Source organism: Hyaena hyaena, unplaced genomic scaffold (genome assembly GCF_003009895.1).
Source record: "Hyaena hyaena isolate Hyena2069 unplaced genomic scaffold, ASM300989v1 scaffold_53, whole genome shotgun sequence".
NCBI lineage: Eukaryota > Metazoa > Chordata > Mammalia > Carnivora > Hyaenidae > Hyaena > Hyaena hyaena.
In genome coordinates, this window is record NW_024080686.1 from 3,189,087 (window position 1) to 3,203,578 (window position 14,492).

At 49.0% G+C, this 14,492-nt stretch overlaps 1 protein-coding gene across 4 annotated transcripts in view; it reads left to right on the forward strand.

The window, feature by feature from the left end:
- The first annotated feature begins 1,340 nt into the window (after nucleotides 1-1,340).
- LPIN1 (lipin 1) overlaps nucleotides 1,341-14,492 on the forward strand; it is an 83,450-nt gene continuing 70,298 nt past the window's right edge. For all 4 annotated transcript variants that reach the window (XR_005528265.1, XM_039231030.1, XM_039231031.1 and 1 more), the window contains exon 1: nucleotides 1,341-1,591. Coding sequence is in view for 3 of the 4 variants with exons in the window: in XM_039231030.1 (XP_039086961.1) it covers nucleotides 1,553-1,591 (39 nt within the window). In the remaining variant the exon portion in view is untranslated. The remainder of the gene's footprint in view (nucleotides 1,592-14,492) is intronic.

Here is a 14,492-nt window from a genome sequence, read left to right on the forward strand (position 1 = left end):
GCCCCTTTGACATTAGAACATTTTTTTTTTTTTGGACATTAGAACATTCTGCAGTAACCAGAAAGTTATCCAAGGCACCAAGAGCTGGAGATGAAAGAAAACAGTTCTCTTCTTGGTAAGAACTCATCCTTCAAATGTGCCTTTTCCATTGAGATTCAAAAGCACCATCCAAAGAAGACAGGGGAAAGGAGGGGTAGGTTTCATATGTCTGGAAGACTAAGAGGGCCAGTTCCCGCTCTGGATTTTTCCCAAAGAATGAGGTGGCCAATGGTTCATGAATGGGTATTTTCAAATTTCACCTTCTACACTGATGTGTAACATTTGGTAGGAAGAGCAGAGAACCCCACTCCTTTAAAAATTTTTTTAAAAAATTATGTGTATTTATTTTGAGAGAGAGAGAGAGAGACAGAGTGCGAGTGGGGGTGTGGGCAGAGAGAGGGAGACAGAACCCAAAGCAGGCTCCAGACTCTGAGCTGTCAGCACAGAGCCGGTGGCAGGTCTTGAACCCGTGAACCGCGAGATTGTGACCTGAGCTGAAATCACATGCTTCATCGACTGAGCCATCCAGGCACCCCAGAGAACCCCACTTCTAACCTTAAAACTCTGGGCTCCCAGGGTCACATCTGAGCAAAGGCTTTTGATGCTTGTGTGGAAGTAACTGTCTTATTTTAAAGGATTCCATTCTGACTGTAGAATAACCTTATATTTTTGCCACCAGTTTGAAACTATCTTTAGTTAATTGGACAATAATTCAACAATTGTATTTTGCAATTATTTATCATTTCCCCCTGTGACTTAGGCTTCATATGACTTAGAGTTCATATATAGCCTTAAACTTCTTGGGAACTGATTCCCTCCACCCCCCCCTCCACCCCCCGCAACAACATCCATTACAGAAATCTCTTAATAGATGTAGAAGATACCTCCAAATTTTTCCATGCTTGGTAAAAAAAAGGGGTTAGTTCCTTTCCTCCTTCAGAATATCCTGTTTGTTGGAGGACTGCTTTCCTGAAAGTCCCCTCCAGTTAGTCTGTTGTGAATTCAGAAATCTGTAAAATCTGATTCAAAAAGTTTGGTTATGTTGTGCTCCCAGCTTCCTATCCACCCCACTGTGGACCAGGCTCTGCTCTGAATCCAGTACTGGGCTCAAGCCTGCCCTATGCAGCAGCCTTACTTAGTCTTCATTCACCTGTCTTATCCCTCTCCTCCTCCGGCCACCACCAAGCACTGACGTCATAGCTCTAGTGGCGTCATCACAATGGGGCCACCCAACAATGGGCTTTTCCTAGAGCCCCTGAAAATGAAAGGATGATGAAGAAGAAGAGAAAATAGGAGGGAGGAGAGTTCAGGGGCAAGATGAGGAAGGAGGAGAGAGAAGGGCAAGACCAGTGAGGAACCAGCCATGCCTATTCTAACGGAGGCCAGTAAGTGGAGGCCAAGCCAGCTGAGAACTAGGCACCTGGAGAACTAGGAAGGTCGACCAGCAGGCCAAAGCTCCCATGAGCAGGGACCTTCATGCGAGGTTAACGACGGTGAATGAGATCCTGCCAATATGTCCTACAAAAGAGAAGGCTTTTTTCCAGCAGCTACGGTAAATGGCAGGGAGGGAGGGGTGAGCACAGTAAGGTTTGAATTGCTTCTCTGTCTTGTGTGTCAAAATCTCCCCCATGCTGGCCTTTCAGGCACAGAACACACTGGCGAATGGAACCAGGGGCTGACATTCAGGGACACTAAAGCCTATAGCAAAAAAAACCCTGGCATTTTGACTCTACCTTCTGCTAGTTGGTTTTCTCTGGTCTTTTATACAAGTCTGTAAATGCCTTCTCATGGAGTCCTTTTAAAAAAACAATTTTTTAAAAATGTTTATTTCTTTTTGAGAGAGAGAGAGAGAGAGAGACAGAGATCGAGCAGGGGAGGGGCAGAGAGAGGGAGACACAGAATCCGAAGCAGGCTGAGGTCACATTCTACATGTTCTTGAACTCTGGCCCAGTTTATTATGGGGGAAGCCCACTCACTGAAAGTCAGAACGGAATTTGTGAAAAAATTTGGGCAAAGACTAACTTAATTCTTTTTTTTAATGTTTATTTATTTTTGAGAGAGAGAGAGGGAGAGAGAGACACAGTGCAAGTGGTGGAGGGGCCGAAAGAGAGGGAGGCACAGAATCCGAAGCAGGTCCCAGGCTCTGAGCTGTCAGCACAGAGCCTGATGTGGGGCTTGAACTCAGGGACCACGAGATCATGACCTGAGCCAAAGTCGGATGCTTAACTGACTGAACCACCCAGGCGGTCCTTCATGGAGTCTTTTTAAGACTAATAAACCATGACCATATTATAAAATTCTAACATATAAAAATGATTTTTCAGGGGTGCCTGGGTGGCTTAGTTGGTTAAGCGTCCAACTTTCGCTTAGGTCATGATCTCACGGTTCGTGGGTTCAAGCCCCGCGTCAGCCTCTGTGCTGACTTCCAGCTCAGAGCCTGGAGCCTGTTTCAGTCTGTGACTCCCTCTCTCTCTGACCCTCCCCTGCTCACACACTCTCTCTCTCTCCTAGNGGTTCGTGGGTTCAAGCCCCGCGTCAGCCTCTGTGCTGACTTCCAGCTCAGAGCCTGGAGCCTGTTTCAGTCTGTGACTCCCTCTCTCTCTGACCCTCCCCTGCTCACACTGTCTCTCTCTCTCTCTCTCTCTCCTAGAAATAAATAAAATATTAAAAAAATGATTTTTCTAATATTTTATCTTATTAACATGGGAAATGCAGAGGAAATGCCATTCAGATGTATGTACCGGCATCTGACACGAAATGTATTTTGAGGGAGTTCTCCAAGTTTCCCTAACTCTTTCTCCCAGACTCCTTGGGCCTTTGGGTCTTTACTAATCATTTTATATTAAAAACACATGGCAATGTCGAACTAGCGATCCATTTTTTAAAAACAAAGCCGCAGAATTTATTCAGATTTCACCAGTTTTTCTACCAATTGCCTTTTCTGTTCCAGGATCGAATCTAGGCCCCTCAGTGACATTGAGGCGTCACATCCCCTTGGTCTCCAGCAGTCTGTGACAAATCCTCAGGCCCCGTTCTTTCCCAAGCTCAAACTCTTTCGAAGAGTTTGCATCAGTTGCTTTGTTAGAAGGTCCCTCGATTTGGATTTGTCTAATGTTTTTCCATGATCATGTCGAAGCTGGCATGTTATTGAGAAAAAGGTAACAGAGCTTACGTGCCACCCCAGCGCGTCTCACCGGGTGGGGGGTGCGTGGTGTCACACACATCGCCGAGATGTTCACCTCCACGGCCTGGTTGACGCAGTGCAGGCTGGAACTTTGCACTCTGACCTCCCTATGTGATTACTAAGTGTTTTGAAACCTTGGCGACCTTCTCTTCCCACTTTGGCCTTTACACACCAACCTTAGCTTCCACTGGGGTGCCCCGCCCGTGGCACTTATTCCTGTGGTTTCATAATGGTGATTTTCCCACTCCTCTGTTTTTCTGAACTTATTAACTGGAATTCTTTCAGGAAGTTAAAAGAAGTTGCTTTATCATTCACGTCTTTATTCGGTTATTACTTATATTTTGTAAACTTTTTTGAGTTATTTGGGTTGTAATCTAATAATGTTATTTTGTGGAACAAAGTCCAACTTCAGTCATGGTGGGGGGGGGTCTTTCAGGTCGGTTCCTGTACTCTTCTCACACACTTGCCCATCTTTTTTCTTTTTCTTTCCTTTTCTTTTTCTTTCTTTCCTTCTTTCCTTCTTCCTTCCTTCCTTCCTTCCTTCCTTCCTTCCTTCCTTCCTTCCTTCCTTCCTTCCTTCCTTCCTTCCTTCCTTCCTTCCTTCCTTCCTTCCTTTCTTTCTTTCTTTCTTTCTTTCTTTCTTTCTTTCTTTCTTTCTTTCTTTCTTTCAAAACTGCATTACTTTGTGGCCCCACAAGACCTTCCAGGAGCTTCTGCTACTTCCCCTGCTCAGTCCCTGGAATCAGTTCTCCAATGAACCCTAATTTCTTTGATTAGAAAAACGGTATTTTTTTTTTAACTTTTTAAATGTTTACCTATTTTTAAAATTTTTTTTAAATGTTTTATTTATTTCTTAGAGAGAGAGAGAGTGAAAGAGAGACAGAGAGAGTGAAAGAGAGACAGCGTGAGCAGGGGAGGATCAGAGAGAGAGGGAGACACAGACTCTGAAATAGGCTCTAGGCTCTGAGCTGTCAGCACAGAGCCCAGAGCGGGGCTCGAACCCACGAACCGTGAGATCATGACCTGAGCCGAAGTCAGATGCTTAACTGACTGAGCCACCCAGGCGCCCCTAATGTTTATCTATTTTTGAGAGAGAGAGAGAGGGAGAGAGAGAGAGAGAGAGAGAAACAGAGAGAGAGAGAAACAGAGTACGAGCAGGGGAAGGGGCAGAGAGAGAGGGAGATACAAGATCTGAAACAGGCTCCAGGCTCTGAGCTGTTAGCGCAGAGCCTGACGTGGGGCTCGAACTCACAAACCATGAGGTCATGACCTGAGCCAAAGTTGGATGTTTAATCAACTGAGCCACTGAGGCACCCTGGGGAGAACAGTGTTTAAAAACCAAGATGTGTGTGTATGTGTTTATTGCTACAGGAGGGCCGCTGTTTCTAGTCCCTCTCAGTGGAAAGAGATAAAAATATATGCATGTAGAGTAACGCATCTTTAAATATATGTATGTTGAGAGATCGATCTATCTATCATCTATCCATCCATCCGTCCATGCATCAATACATCTATCCATCCATCCATGCAACCAACCATCCATCCATCCATCCATCCATCCATCCATCCATCCAACCAACCATCCATCCACCCATCCATCCATCCATCAACTAACAAACGGTTTAGATCTGACTCCAATTCAGAGCACAAGATACACTGTAGCATTTCCTCCCTTTACCATAACATCTTCCTCCAACAGCAAGAAACCTCCCCCCTCTTATCTACAATTTAATTTACTTACATTTTCAACCCTGATATCCAGATATAGCGGTTTCAGAATTGTTAATCCATGCCCCTGTGAGGAATGTATTTATCAACTGGAGGACACTGTTGGCATCCAGTTCTTTTCGTTGTTAGCCTTCGGGTATCCAATCGAAACACATACTGCTGGTAATACAGCTGGTCATCGTCTGCATTCTGTCTTCACTCTTATATCCTGTTTGAGGTTTGAAATTTACCTAGAGCGGTATTCTTTGCATTGGACAGTTCGGAGGGTAGTGACCAATGCGTACAGTCATGTACCCTCCCTGTTTGCTGGATTTCTTGTAGACAGTAGCTAGGTTGTGCTGTTGTATCTAATTTGACAATTTTATCTTTTAACTGGTATGTATATATATATACATATATTTCTTTCTTTTCTTTTTAAGTGTTTATTTTGAGAGAGATAGAGCTCGAGTGGGGGAGTGAGAGAGAGAGGGAGGGGGAGAGAGAGAGAGAGAGAGAGAGAGAAAGAGAGAGAGAGAGAATCCCAAGCAGGCTCTATGCCATCAACGTGGAGCCTGATGCGATCCCACCACTGCAAGATCATAGCCGGAGCTGAAATCAAGAGTCAGATGCTTAACAGACTGAGCCACCCAGGTGCCCCTCAACTGGTATATATAATGTGATTTTGAGGTGGCTGGATTTAAACCCACCATCTTACTAGCTGTTTTCTGTTGTGCCCTCTGTTCTTTGTCCCCCACTCCCTTTTCTGCCTTCAGTTATGTTCATTGAACATGACTTTGTGATTCCATGTTATCTTGTTATTGACTTGTTATTTACTGTATCTTTTAACTGTTTTTAGTGATTTCTGAAATGCTTATAATTTTCATCTTTGATTGCGCTTCACCTTAAAATGATACGATAGCACTTCGTATGTAGGGCAGGGATCTTGCAGCAGAATGTCCTCAAGTGTTCCCTCCTGTACTCTGTGCTTTTACTACCACGTCAGCACACCGAGCATTGCTACCGAGTTTGCGTTAGACCGAGGGCTGATACGCAATGTCACCTGGGCTCTATCTGGCCCACCTCCTGTTGTTATAAATAAGGTTTTATTGGACAAAATCATTCCCTCTTGTTTATATATTGCCCATGACTGCTTTCGTGCTATAAGGGCAGAATTTAGTTGCAGCGGAGACTAGGTGACTCGCAACGTCTACGGTATTTACTCGCTCTCTTCCGTGGTTTCCGATGAGAAGTCTGCCATAACTGTTACCTTGTTCCTCTGCGTAATTTTTCTTTACTCTGGCTGTCTTTGAGATTTTCTCTTTGCTTTTATTTTCACTAGTTCAAGTATGACATTCCTGTGCACATGCATGTGTGTATGTGCGTATGGGTGTATTAGTGCTGATACTTCTCTTGCTTGCGTGCTTGGTGTCCTTTGAGGATCTTGGATCTGTGGTGTGCTGTCTGTCACCAATCTGGAAAATTCTAGGCCATTACTTCTTTTTTTTTTTTTCTTTATTTCACAATGCTTTATTTTTATTTTTTTTAATAATTTATTGTCAAGTTGGTTTCCATATAACACCCAGTGCTCATCCCCACAAATGCCCTCCTCCATGCCCATCCCCCCCTTTCCCTCTCCCCCACCCCCATCAGCCCTCAGTTTGTTCTCAGCATTCAAGAGTCTCTCATGGTTTGCCTCCCTCCCTCTCCCCAACTATCCCCCCCCTTCTTCTCCCCCATGGTCCTCTGTTAAGTTCCTCCTAATCCTCCTATACGTGCAAACATATGGTATCTGTCCTTCTCTGCTTGACTTATTTCGCTCAGCATAACACCCTCAAGGTCCATCCACGTTGCTACACATGGCCAGATTTCATTCTTTCTCATTGCCATGGAGTATTCCATGGTATAGATTAACCACATCTTCTTGAATCATTTGTCAGTTGATGGACACTGAGGCTCTTTCCATGATTTGGCTATTGTTGAGAGTGCTGCTATGAACATTGGGGTGCATGTGCCCCTATGCATCAGCACTCCTGTATCCCTTGGGTAAATTCCTAGCAGTGCTATTGCTGGGTCATAGGGGAGTTCTGTTGTTAGTTTCCTGAGGAACCTCCACACTGTTTCCAGAGGGGCTGCTCTAGGCCATTACTTCTTTAAATATTTCTTCTGCCCTGCTCTCTCCCTCTCTTCTCCTGCAATTCCATTAGATGAAGATTAGACCTGATGTCGACCCAAGCTCTCACGCCCTGTTCTTCATCTTCATTACAGTATTTTTTCATTTCTAGCATTTCCATTGGGTTCTTACAGTTTCCATCTCTCTAGTGAAATTACTCATCTGATCCTGCATCCCGTTGACCTTATGCATTACAGAGCTTCACCTATTAATTCATTTTAGAAAAAAAACTCCACATCAGATAGTTCCAACATCTATGTTGCACCCGTGTCTGGCTCTTTCTGTCTCTTAGGAGCATGTTATTGTTGTTTTCCTTACCTTTTCACTTGCCTCATTATTTTTTTCTTGAAAGCTGGGCATCTTGGCAGAACTGTACAAACTTAGACAAGTTTTGTTTTTATCTCCAGAGAGGGACCCACTCCGCCTCCTGGTGGGCCTCCGGTGTGGAGGTGTGCGCTGCTGCGCTGCTTATGCTCAGCTCCCCACCCCGCCTAGTTCCGTTGGAACACTGTGTTTTAGGGGGTAGGTTTATCAGAGATACGTGCTTGAGCCTCAGCGTTAGAACTTCCCTTTGTGCTGAACTTCAGAGAAGGTTCCTTGGCGTGTTATGTTTTCTCTCGCCGGCTCTTCTTGCTGCCCCGTGGTTCATGTTGGCCTCATGGTGTCGGGTGGTGGGGGTAGAGTCCCTGTAGTTTTGACTCAACCTCCATGGAGGCTGGCAGCCTGTCTCTGGGTCTCAGACGCCCGACTTCCTCAGGTCTCCTGTCCCGGAGCAGCAGATCCACTAGCGACCATACTTTTGGAGTGGGAATGAGTGTATATAATATTTTGCAGTATCTGCAACCACTCTGAGGTGGCATGAAGATATCTGTGAGTTTTTCCCAGGTGTTGGTCACAGGCACTATTAACACTACTGCGTTTGTTGCAGACATTCTTAATGCAAGGAGATACTACTACATTTGAGTTCGAAGTCAGTGAAATGAAGATTTAATTTTTTACCACAACAAGTTCATGGCTTTGTGCTTTCTATCTATGGATCCTTTGGACTCCTAGCTAGTACCTTTGAGAGAGAATTCACTGGATGGGGGATGGAAGATCGTAATCACATCTAGACCTGTGACCGTAGTCAGATGGGCACTGCACCCTCTTGAATTAACGTTAGCTACTCCATACTGTCAGCTTCCTGTCCCGGCTCAGGAAGGGAAGGTCAGGGTAGGCCTGTGTTCTGAGGACACCTGGGCCGGTGTTGGGGGATGTGTTGTTAAAAACCGAATCTCCTCCTAGTGTAGAAAACCTCTCCACGAAGGGAGAAGAGGAAAGAAAAAGTTTATTGAACAAGCATCAAACCAGAACAGGATGCATCTCACAGGCGGCTGGCGAAGAGATTACAGTGACGGGAAGAACTCTCACCCCCGTATAGTGACAGGAAGAAATCTCATCCCTGTATACAGTCAGGCCAATACAACGCGCTGCACGATGTTCTCACATGAAATGACAAGTGGTTGTCAAGCAGGAGGATTGACAGCACCGTTTGTCACCCATGCTTGGTCCCAGCTTCCCTGGCAATGGGGCGGCCATCTTGTTAGCTCGCTGCCTCTACCCAAAGGCAGAATGAAACTTCTGGCATCCTTTGTGATCGGAGCTAGGTCTGCACCCTGCAGCGAGGCACATCACCTGCCAAAGTCAGGTGCTCCCCCTCCCTTGAGCCCTGGGAGAGACTCAACACATTTCTGAGTTGCATGGTGCTCAGAGCCTTATTTCCTTTTTAAGGAGATTTACTTACATCTCAAAGGGGCAGAGAAGGAATTGATAATAAGTGCTGTATAGTTAGTGCTCGAAGGAAAGGGAGGAAAGGAAATGATTCTCCCTTGGTGCACCAGGGAAGACTGCATTTATTTTCTTGATTCAAATTGACCCTTGTGCCAGAGAGGAGCATTCGAGCCGCGATTGGACAGTGCCTCTCACACAACTTGGGAGGGATGAGGGCCGGCGAGAGAGGCTGGGAAGCTACTGAGGAAGTGTTCCCGTGGATGCTGAAGGAAGGGAATACTGCTCTGTCATCTTTGATATTCCTTGCAGGTGCATGCTGTTTTATGTGTGATTTGAATGTTCTGCTTTGGGTGAAAGGAGAATGTAGTTCAGCTAAATTCTGAGTCCAGGAACATGTGAGCTAATCCAGGAAACTGACTTTCGCTTTCTTGAGTGATTCCTTCCTATGCTCACTGAACCCGGCCGATCAGTTCAGCAGGCACTCGGCACGCCCTTGGAGGTCCCCCTCTGGGCCCAGCACTTGCTGGACACTGGGGAAAAGAGAACAGGAATACGAGTTTCTTCTCACATTCAAACTGGGAGGGGGCGACCCCGCATTTGCAGCACATGACACTCAGAGCTCAGCACCCCCCGCACGCCTTCCCGTGTGGGCTCCGGCAGCCTGACATGACTCCTGCACAAAAGTCTTCCCCATCCCGAAGGCCCAAAGCTGATACTGTGTTTGCTAGCAGGCTCCTGAGCGCTCGTCGTAAGCAAAAATGAGAGAAATGATCATTGTTATTACCGCGAAACTCACAGAGCGGACCACGTATATTGTATCAGACATTACACTAAGTGCATTAGATCATTTATTCCCCCGAACAGCCTCGAGAACTAGGTATTTTTGGCCCTAGTTTAGTAGAAAAGGAAACTGAGGGTCAGAGAGGTCAGATGTGCCTTCTCTTAGATCAAATAAATAGCAAGCAAGAGGTGAAGCAGTCAGAGCCCAGGTGGGAAACTGCCCCGGGCGCCCCCTATCGGCTCCCAGGTGGACGCTGCCTTCTCTGCTTTTCCATCGCGCCTCGCTCCTCTTCTTGCTCGCGTGAGCCTGTGATAGCTGTGATAGCAGATTGAAGAAGGCCTGGAGGGAAGGCGCACTGCCGGGCTCATGGCTCTGTGTCTTACAATGTTTCGCTCCGTGTTAGGGCCACCAGGTGAAGGAAAAGGGGAAGCGAGCAGAACTGGGAAGCCCCCGACCAGGGAGGGGCACGTGCCTGAAGGTGGCCATCCCCAAGACGTCAGCGACCTAAGACTTGTGTCCTGCAGGTTGAGACGGAGACCTGGGTTGCTAGGATTTTTCTCTCAGAATGTTGGGGGCAGGGGATCTGAAAGGGACAGGTGTGTGAAGGGGAGAGGCACACGACGAGCTGTGGGGACTGGACAGATGAGGGACGAGAAGCTGGGGTGGGGGGCGAGCAGCAGAGGAAGCGGGAGGGAGGGGGCAGAGCTAACCCACTGGGAAGGGAGTGAGAACGAGAGAAAGCTGCCATAGTTCAGGGCCCATGTCCTGGATCTGCGGCTCCTTTGAATATGTCATCTTGCATTCACACATGTACACACACACACACACACACACTCACTTTGCTTGGGCTGGCTCGTATGGGTTCCGCTGTCTAGACAATTAGAGGAAATGTAAGTGATATGGGGGCCCTTGGCCTGGGGGGCTAGGAGAGGGGAGGATGGGCTTTGAGGGAGCCTGGCAGTGGCCAGGAGAGGGGATGAAGGGAAGCAGATTCTTAGAATATGAGTTCTTACAAGTGATTGGACCCTGGAACCTCATGGGGGCTTTGCAGTATACCCATGCTGGGACCTACCGTCAGAAACTGTGGTTAATGGATGTGGACTGTAGTCTGGGCATCAAGAGGGTTTACAGAAAAAAGTTTCTTTTTTTTTTTTAATATTTTTATTTATTTCTAGGAGAGAGAGAGAGAGAGACACAGTGTGAGCAGGGGAGGGTCAGAGAGAGAGGGAGACACAGAGTCTGAAATAGGCTCCAGGCTCTGAGCTGGCAGTCAGCACAGAGCCCGACGCGGGGCTCGAACCCACGAACCGCGAGATCATGACCTAAGCGAAAGTCGGATGCTTAACCGACTAAGCCACCCAGATGCCCCCAAAAAAGTTTCTTTCAAGCTTATTTATTTTGAGAGAGAAAGAGAGAGAGAGGCGAGAGAGGGAAAGAGAATTGCAAGCCCGGTGTGGGGCTCAATCCCAGGACCTGGGGATCATGACCCGAGTTGAAATCAAGAGTCACTTGACTGACTGAGCCCCCCAGGCACCCCAGGGCATTGAGAAATTTAATAGTTTCCCAGGTGATGCTAACACGTGACAAGGTTTTGTGGGAAACCCTGCTTCAGAGCATCAGCTGTGGGTTAGAATCTCCAATGCTAGCAGGACTTTGTTTATTCTACGGACAAGGGATGGGGAGACTGATGACTTGAAATCGTCAGAGTGTAGACAGCGACCTTCCTCAAACAACCCCAGGTTCTAGGTCAACAATGAAAGAGGTTGTATTGGGCCCCAGGCAGCAAGCAGGTGTCATTGTGGGCCACTATAGGCGAGCAGCATTTGAATTCTGCGTGTTGACAGATGTTATCATCTGTCCAGTCCTTTTCTGCTTTCCTAATTGTTTGTTTAGAACTGATCACTTAGCATCATAGATTTTATCTTAAGTGGTAGCAATGTTCTGTGCACCGAAGAGCCCAGTGGTGAGCAATTACGCTGAGGTTGGCCGTGACCTCGCCAGCAACTGGCTACATAGGGTCTTCTCTGCAGGATTCTGGAAGGGCTCTACCTTCAGGACTTCACCGAAGCCCAACTACCTCCCCGTCTCCAAATGCCATCGCACGGGGAATTAGGGCTTCAACACAAAAATTTGTGGGAGGGGGAGGTGAATGTTCAGTCCACAGCAAACGTGTTTCTCAGTTGAACTCCAAATATGTTTTCTTCTAGGGTAGATTCGCTTCGTATACACTAATATGACCTCGCCAGTGGCTACAATGGTAGACGTAGCAATACTGATGACTGGTCATTGTCCCCAGTTCCCTGAGTGGCCTTGTTTTATACTTGCTGCTCATCTGCCCCCTCCCTTCCCCTCCTCGCCTCCACAATCCAGCTGGGCCTGGTGTCCATTCTGACTGACAAGTGCTCAGGCCGTCCCAAACAGCGTGACGATCTATCCTGCGACGGGCAGAGGCTGGCGAAGAGCCGGGAAGGACAAGGTCTCTAAACGTCAGCTCAGACGTACTGATCTGGAGTTGACGCTGCAGGACACAACTTCCGGGGGTGGGAGGGCTACTTTGTAGAGTTCAAAAACCCCAAATTCAACTGAGTACGTTTGAAGATCTAATTGGCTTCATTCAGCCATTCCCGTCCAGCAGGTAGAGAGGGGAGTTCCAAGGCTACACAAAGTATGTGGTTTTAATGGAAGGGGAGTTTGTGCTGACTGCCAGCTCAGAGCCTGGAGCCTATTTCGGAGTCTGTGATTCCCTCTCTCTCTGACCCTCCCCTGCTCACGCTGTCTCTCTCTCCTAGAAATAAATAAAACATTAAAAAAAAATTTAACGGAAGGGGAGTTGGGCAAGAAATTAGCAAAAGAAAAGAAAGGATCATTTCAGGCAAGGTCACCCTCCCTTGGGGGAAGGACACAGGGAGCCCTTAGTAGGTGGATTACCGCATCTTCCTTTAGGGGATGGATTGGGTCTGCCTGACAGATCACCTCTTTGGTGCTGGCCAGAAAATTCCAGATTTATTGGCTTCAATGTCCACTCCTCTTGCTTTGCCGTCCTGGGGCAAAGGGGCTCCGTCTGGGGCCGGTGGCTTTCTTTTTAGCAACAAAGACCTGGGTCTTGCAGGCCTCGAGTGGACTGGGAAGAGGGGACAAGGTCCTCGTCCCTGCAGACATGGCTTTCTTGCCCTGGCCCGGCCCCTTAGGCATCTTCCCCATTTGGCTGGAGGGGAAGGGATGTCCCAGCCCCTCTTGATCTCAGGGGACACAGGCTGGGAGCTCTCCCAGGGCAGTCACGGGACTTGCTGTGGTCTCCTTGCCCAATGCAGGGAAGCCAGTCGGGAGCTTCCTTCACCCCTGCGCAGGCCAGCCTGTCCTGCTCACCTGGCTCCCACGCCCACAGTTCTGCTCCTCCATGCAGGTGGCCTACAGTGGCCCACGCGAGGGCCCGCTCAGGTCACCAAGGTCAGCTGAAGCCTCGTCCTCGGGGCTCGAGCAGGTCAGACCCCGTGGCGACGTACGGTCCCTCAGTTCCTGGCAGCCCTGAGCGTGGTGACAGTTTTTCACGTGTACTCATGCGGTTGGCTGGGACCATTATCCCAAACCGTGCGCACACTGAGGACCGAGGCCACATCTGGCCTGCCCCCCCGCCCCCCCCCCCCCCGGGACTCCACACAGGGCCTGCCTGGGGGCATTGAAGGGAAGCCCAGGTGGGTGACCCAGTGAGGGTGGGCGTGGCTGCTGCAGAGGGAGTTGGTGCGGGCGGAGCTGGCTGGCACCAGAGGGCCCCCCCCCCCGCCCCCCGTGTGAGCGCCATCTCCCTCTGCCCCAAGCCCCAGGTTTTCCTTGCCTTGCCGCTGCGCCCCCTCTGCCTGGGTCCTGAGTGTCCTCAACTGCTCAGCGCCTGTCCAGGGAGGATGCACGACGATGCTCCCTGGCTCCTGGACCGGTTACGGTGAACTTGGCGTGGCTAACTGTCAGCCTCTCCCCGTTATCTCCCTGGGACTTCTTTTGCTCTCTTGGGTGCCTCAGCCCTAATCTGTGACCCTCACTCCGGGTTGGGGCTGGGGCTGCTCTCCTGGTCCACCCTCCTCTTCCTCCTCTCCTTGTGGGACCCGGGGCCTAGTGTCTGCTTCTCCCCCCAGGAAACTTGCTTTGATCAGCCCGCCCACCTGCCCCCAGGGGACCCACTGGTCTCTGTCCCCTGCCCTCTAAGGGGATGAGGTGGCACTGGGTAGTTCATGATTCCCTCCTGATTCTTGAGGCCCCCACAAGGGAAAGCCCAGGACGTCCCCTACCTCGTCAGGGACCCCCAGGCTAGGGCTGGCCGTGGATCCTGGGGAGATCCGCTCCCTGAGAGTCCAAGTCACCCCTGCCAGAGACAAAGTGCAGCCCTCTGGGGGGGGGGAAATGCATTGTTCTTTCTTTAGTATCTTCCCTGCCCTGGGCATTCACAGAGCGAACTGGGAATGACGTCACTCCTCAGCACGGTCAGGAGACCAGTCATCTGTACACCTAGTGACAATGTTTCCTGGGGTCCCGTGAAGAGGGGCGTTCACCCCTCCGCGCCCCCCGCCCCCGTGTGGAGCCCTTTCCATTGGGTGGGTAACAACTCTGGCCAACTTCAGAATTCCCGGGAGAATCCAGTTATTATCACTGGCTGAAAACGGGGCGGTTTCCAGCTAGAACAGGGCTGCTGTGGTCAGTCTCCTCGCGCAGAGCGCTCGGAAAGACTGCGGCGTTTGAGGACTTTGTGCTCCTCCTCTGGTTCTCTCTGCCCGTCCTGTCTAGGAGGGAGCCCAGCAGCCTGCTGAGTCCTGGAGCTGAGCGCGAGCTGGGTGCTCTCTCTGGATCACAGA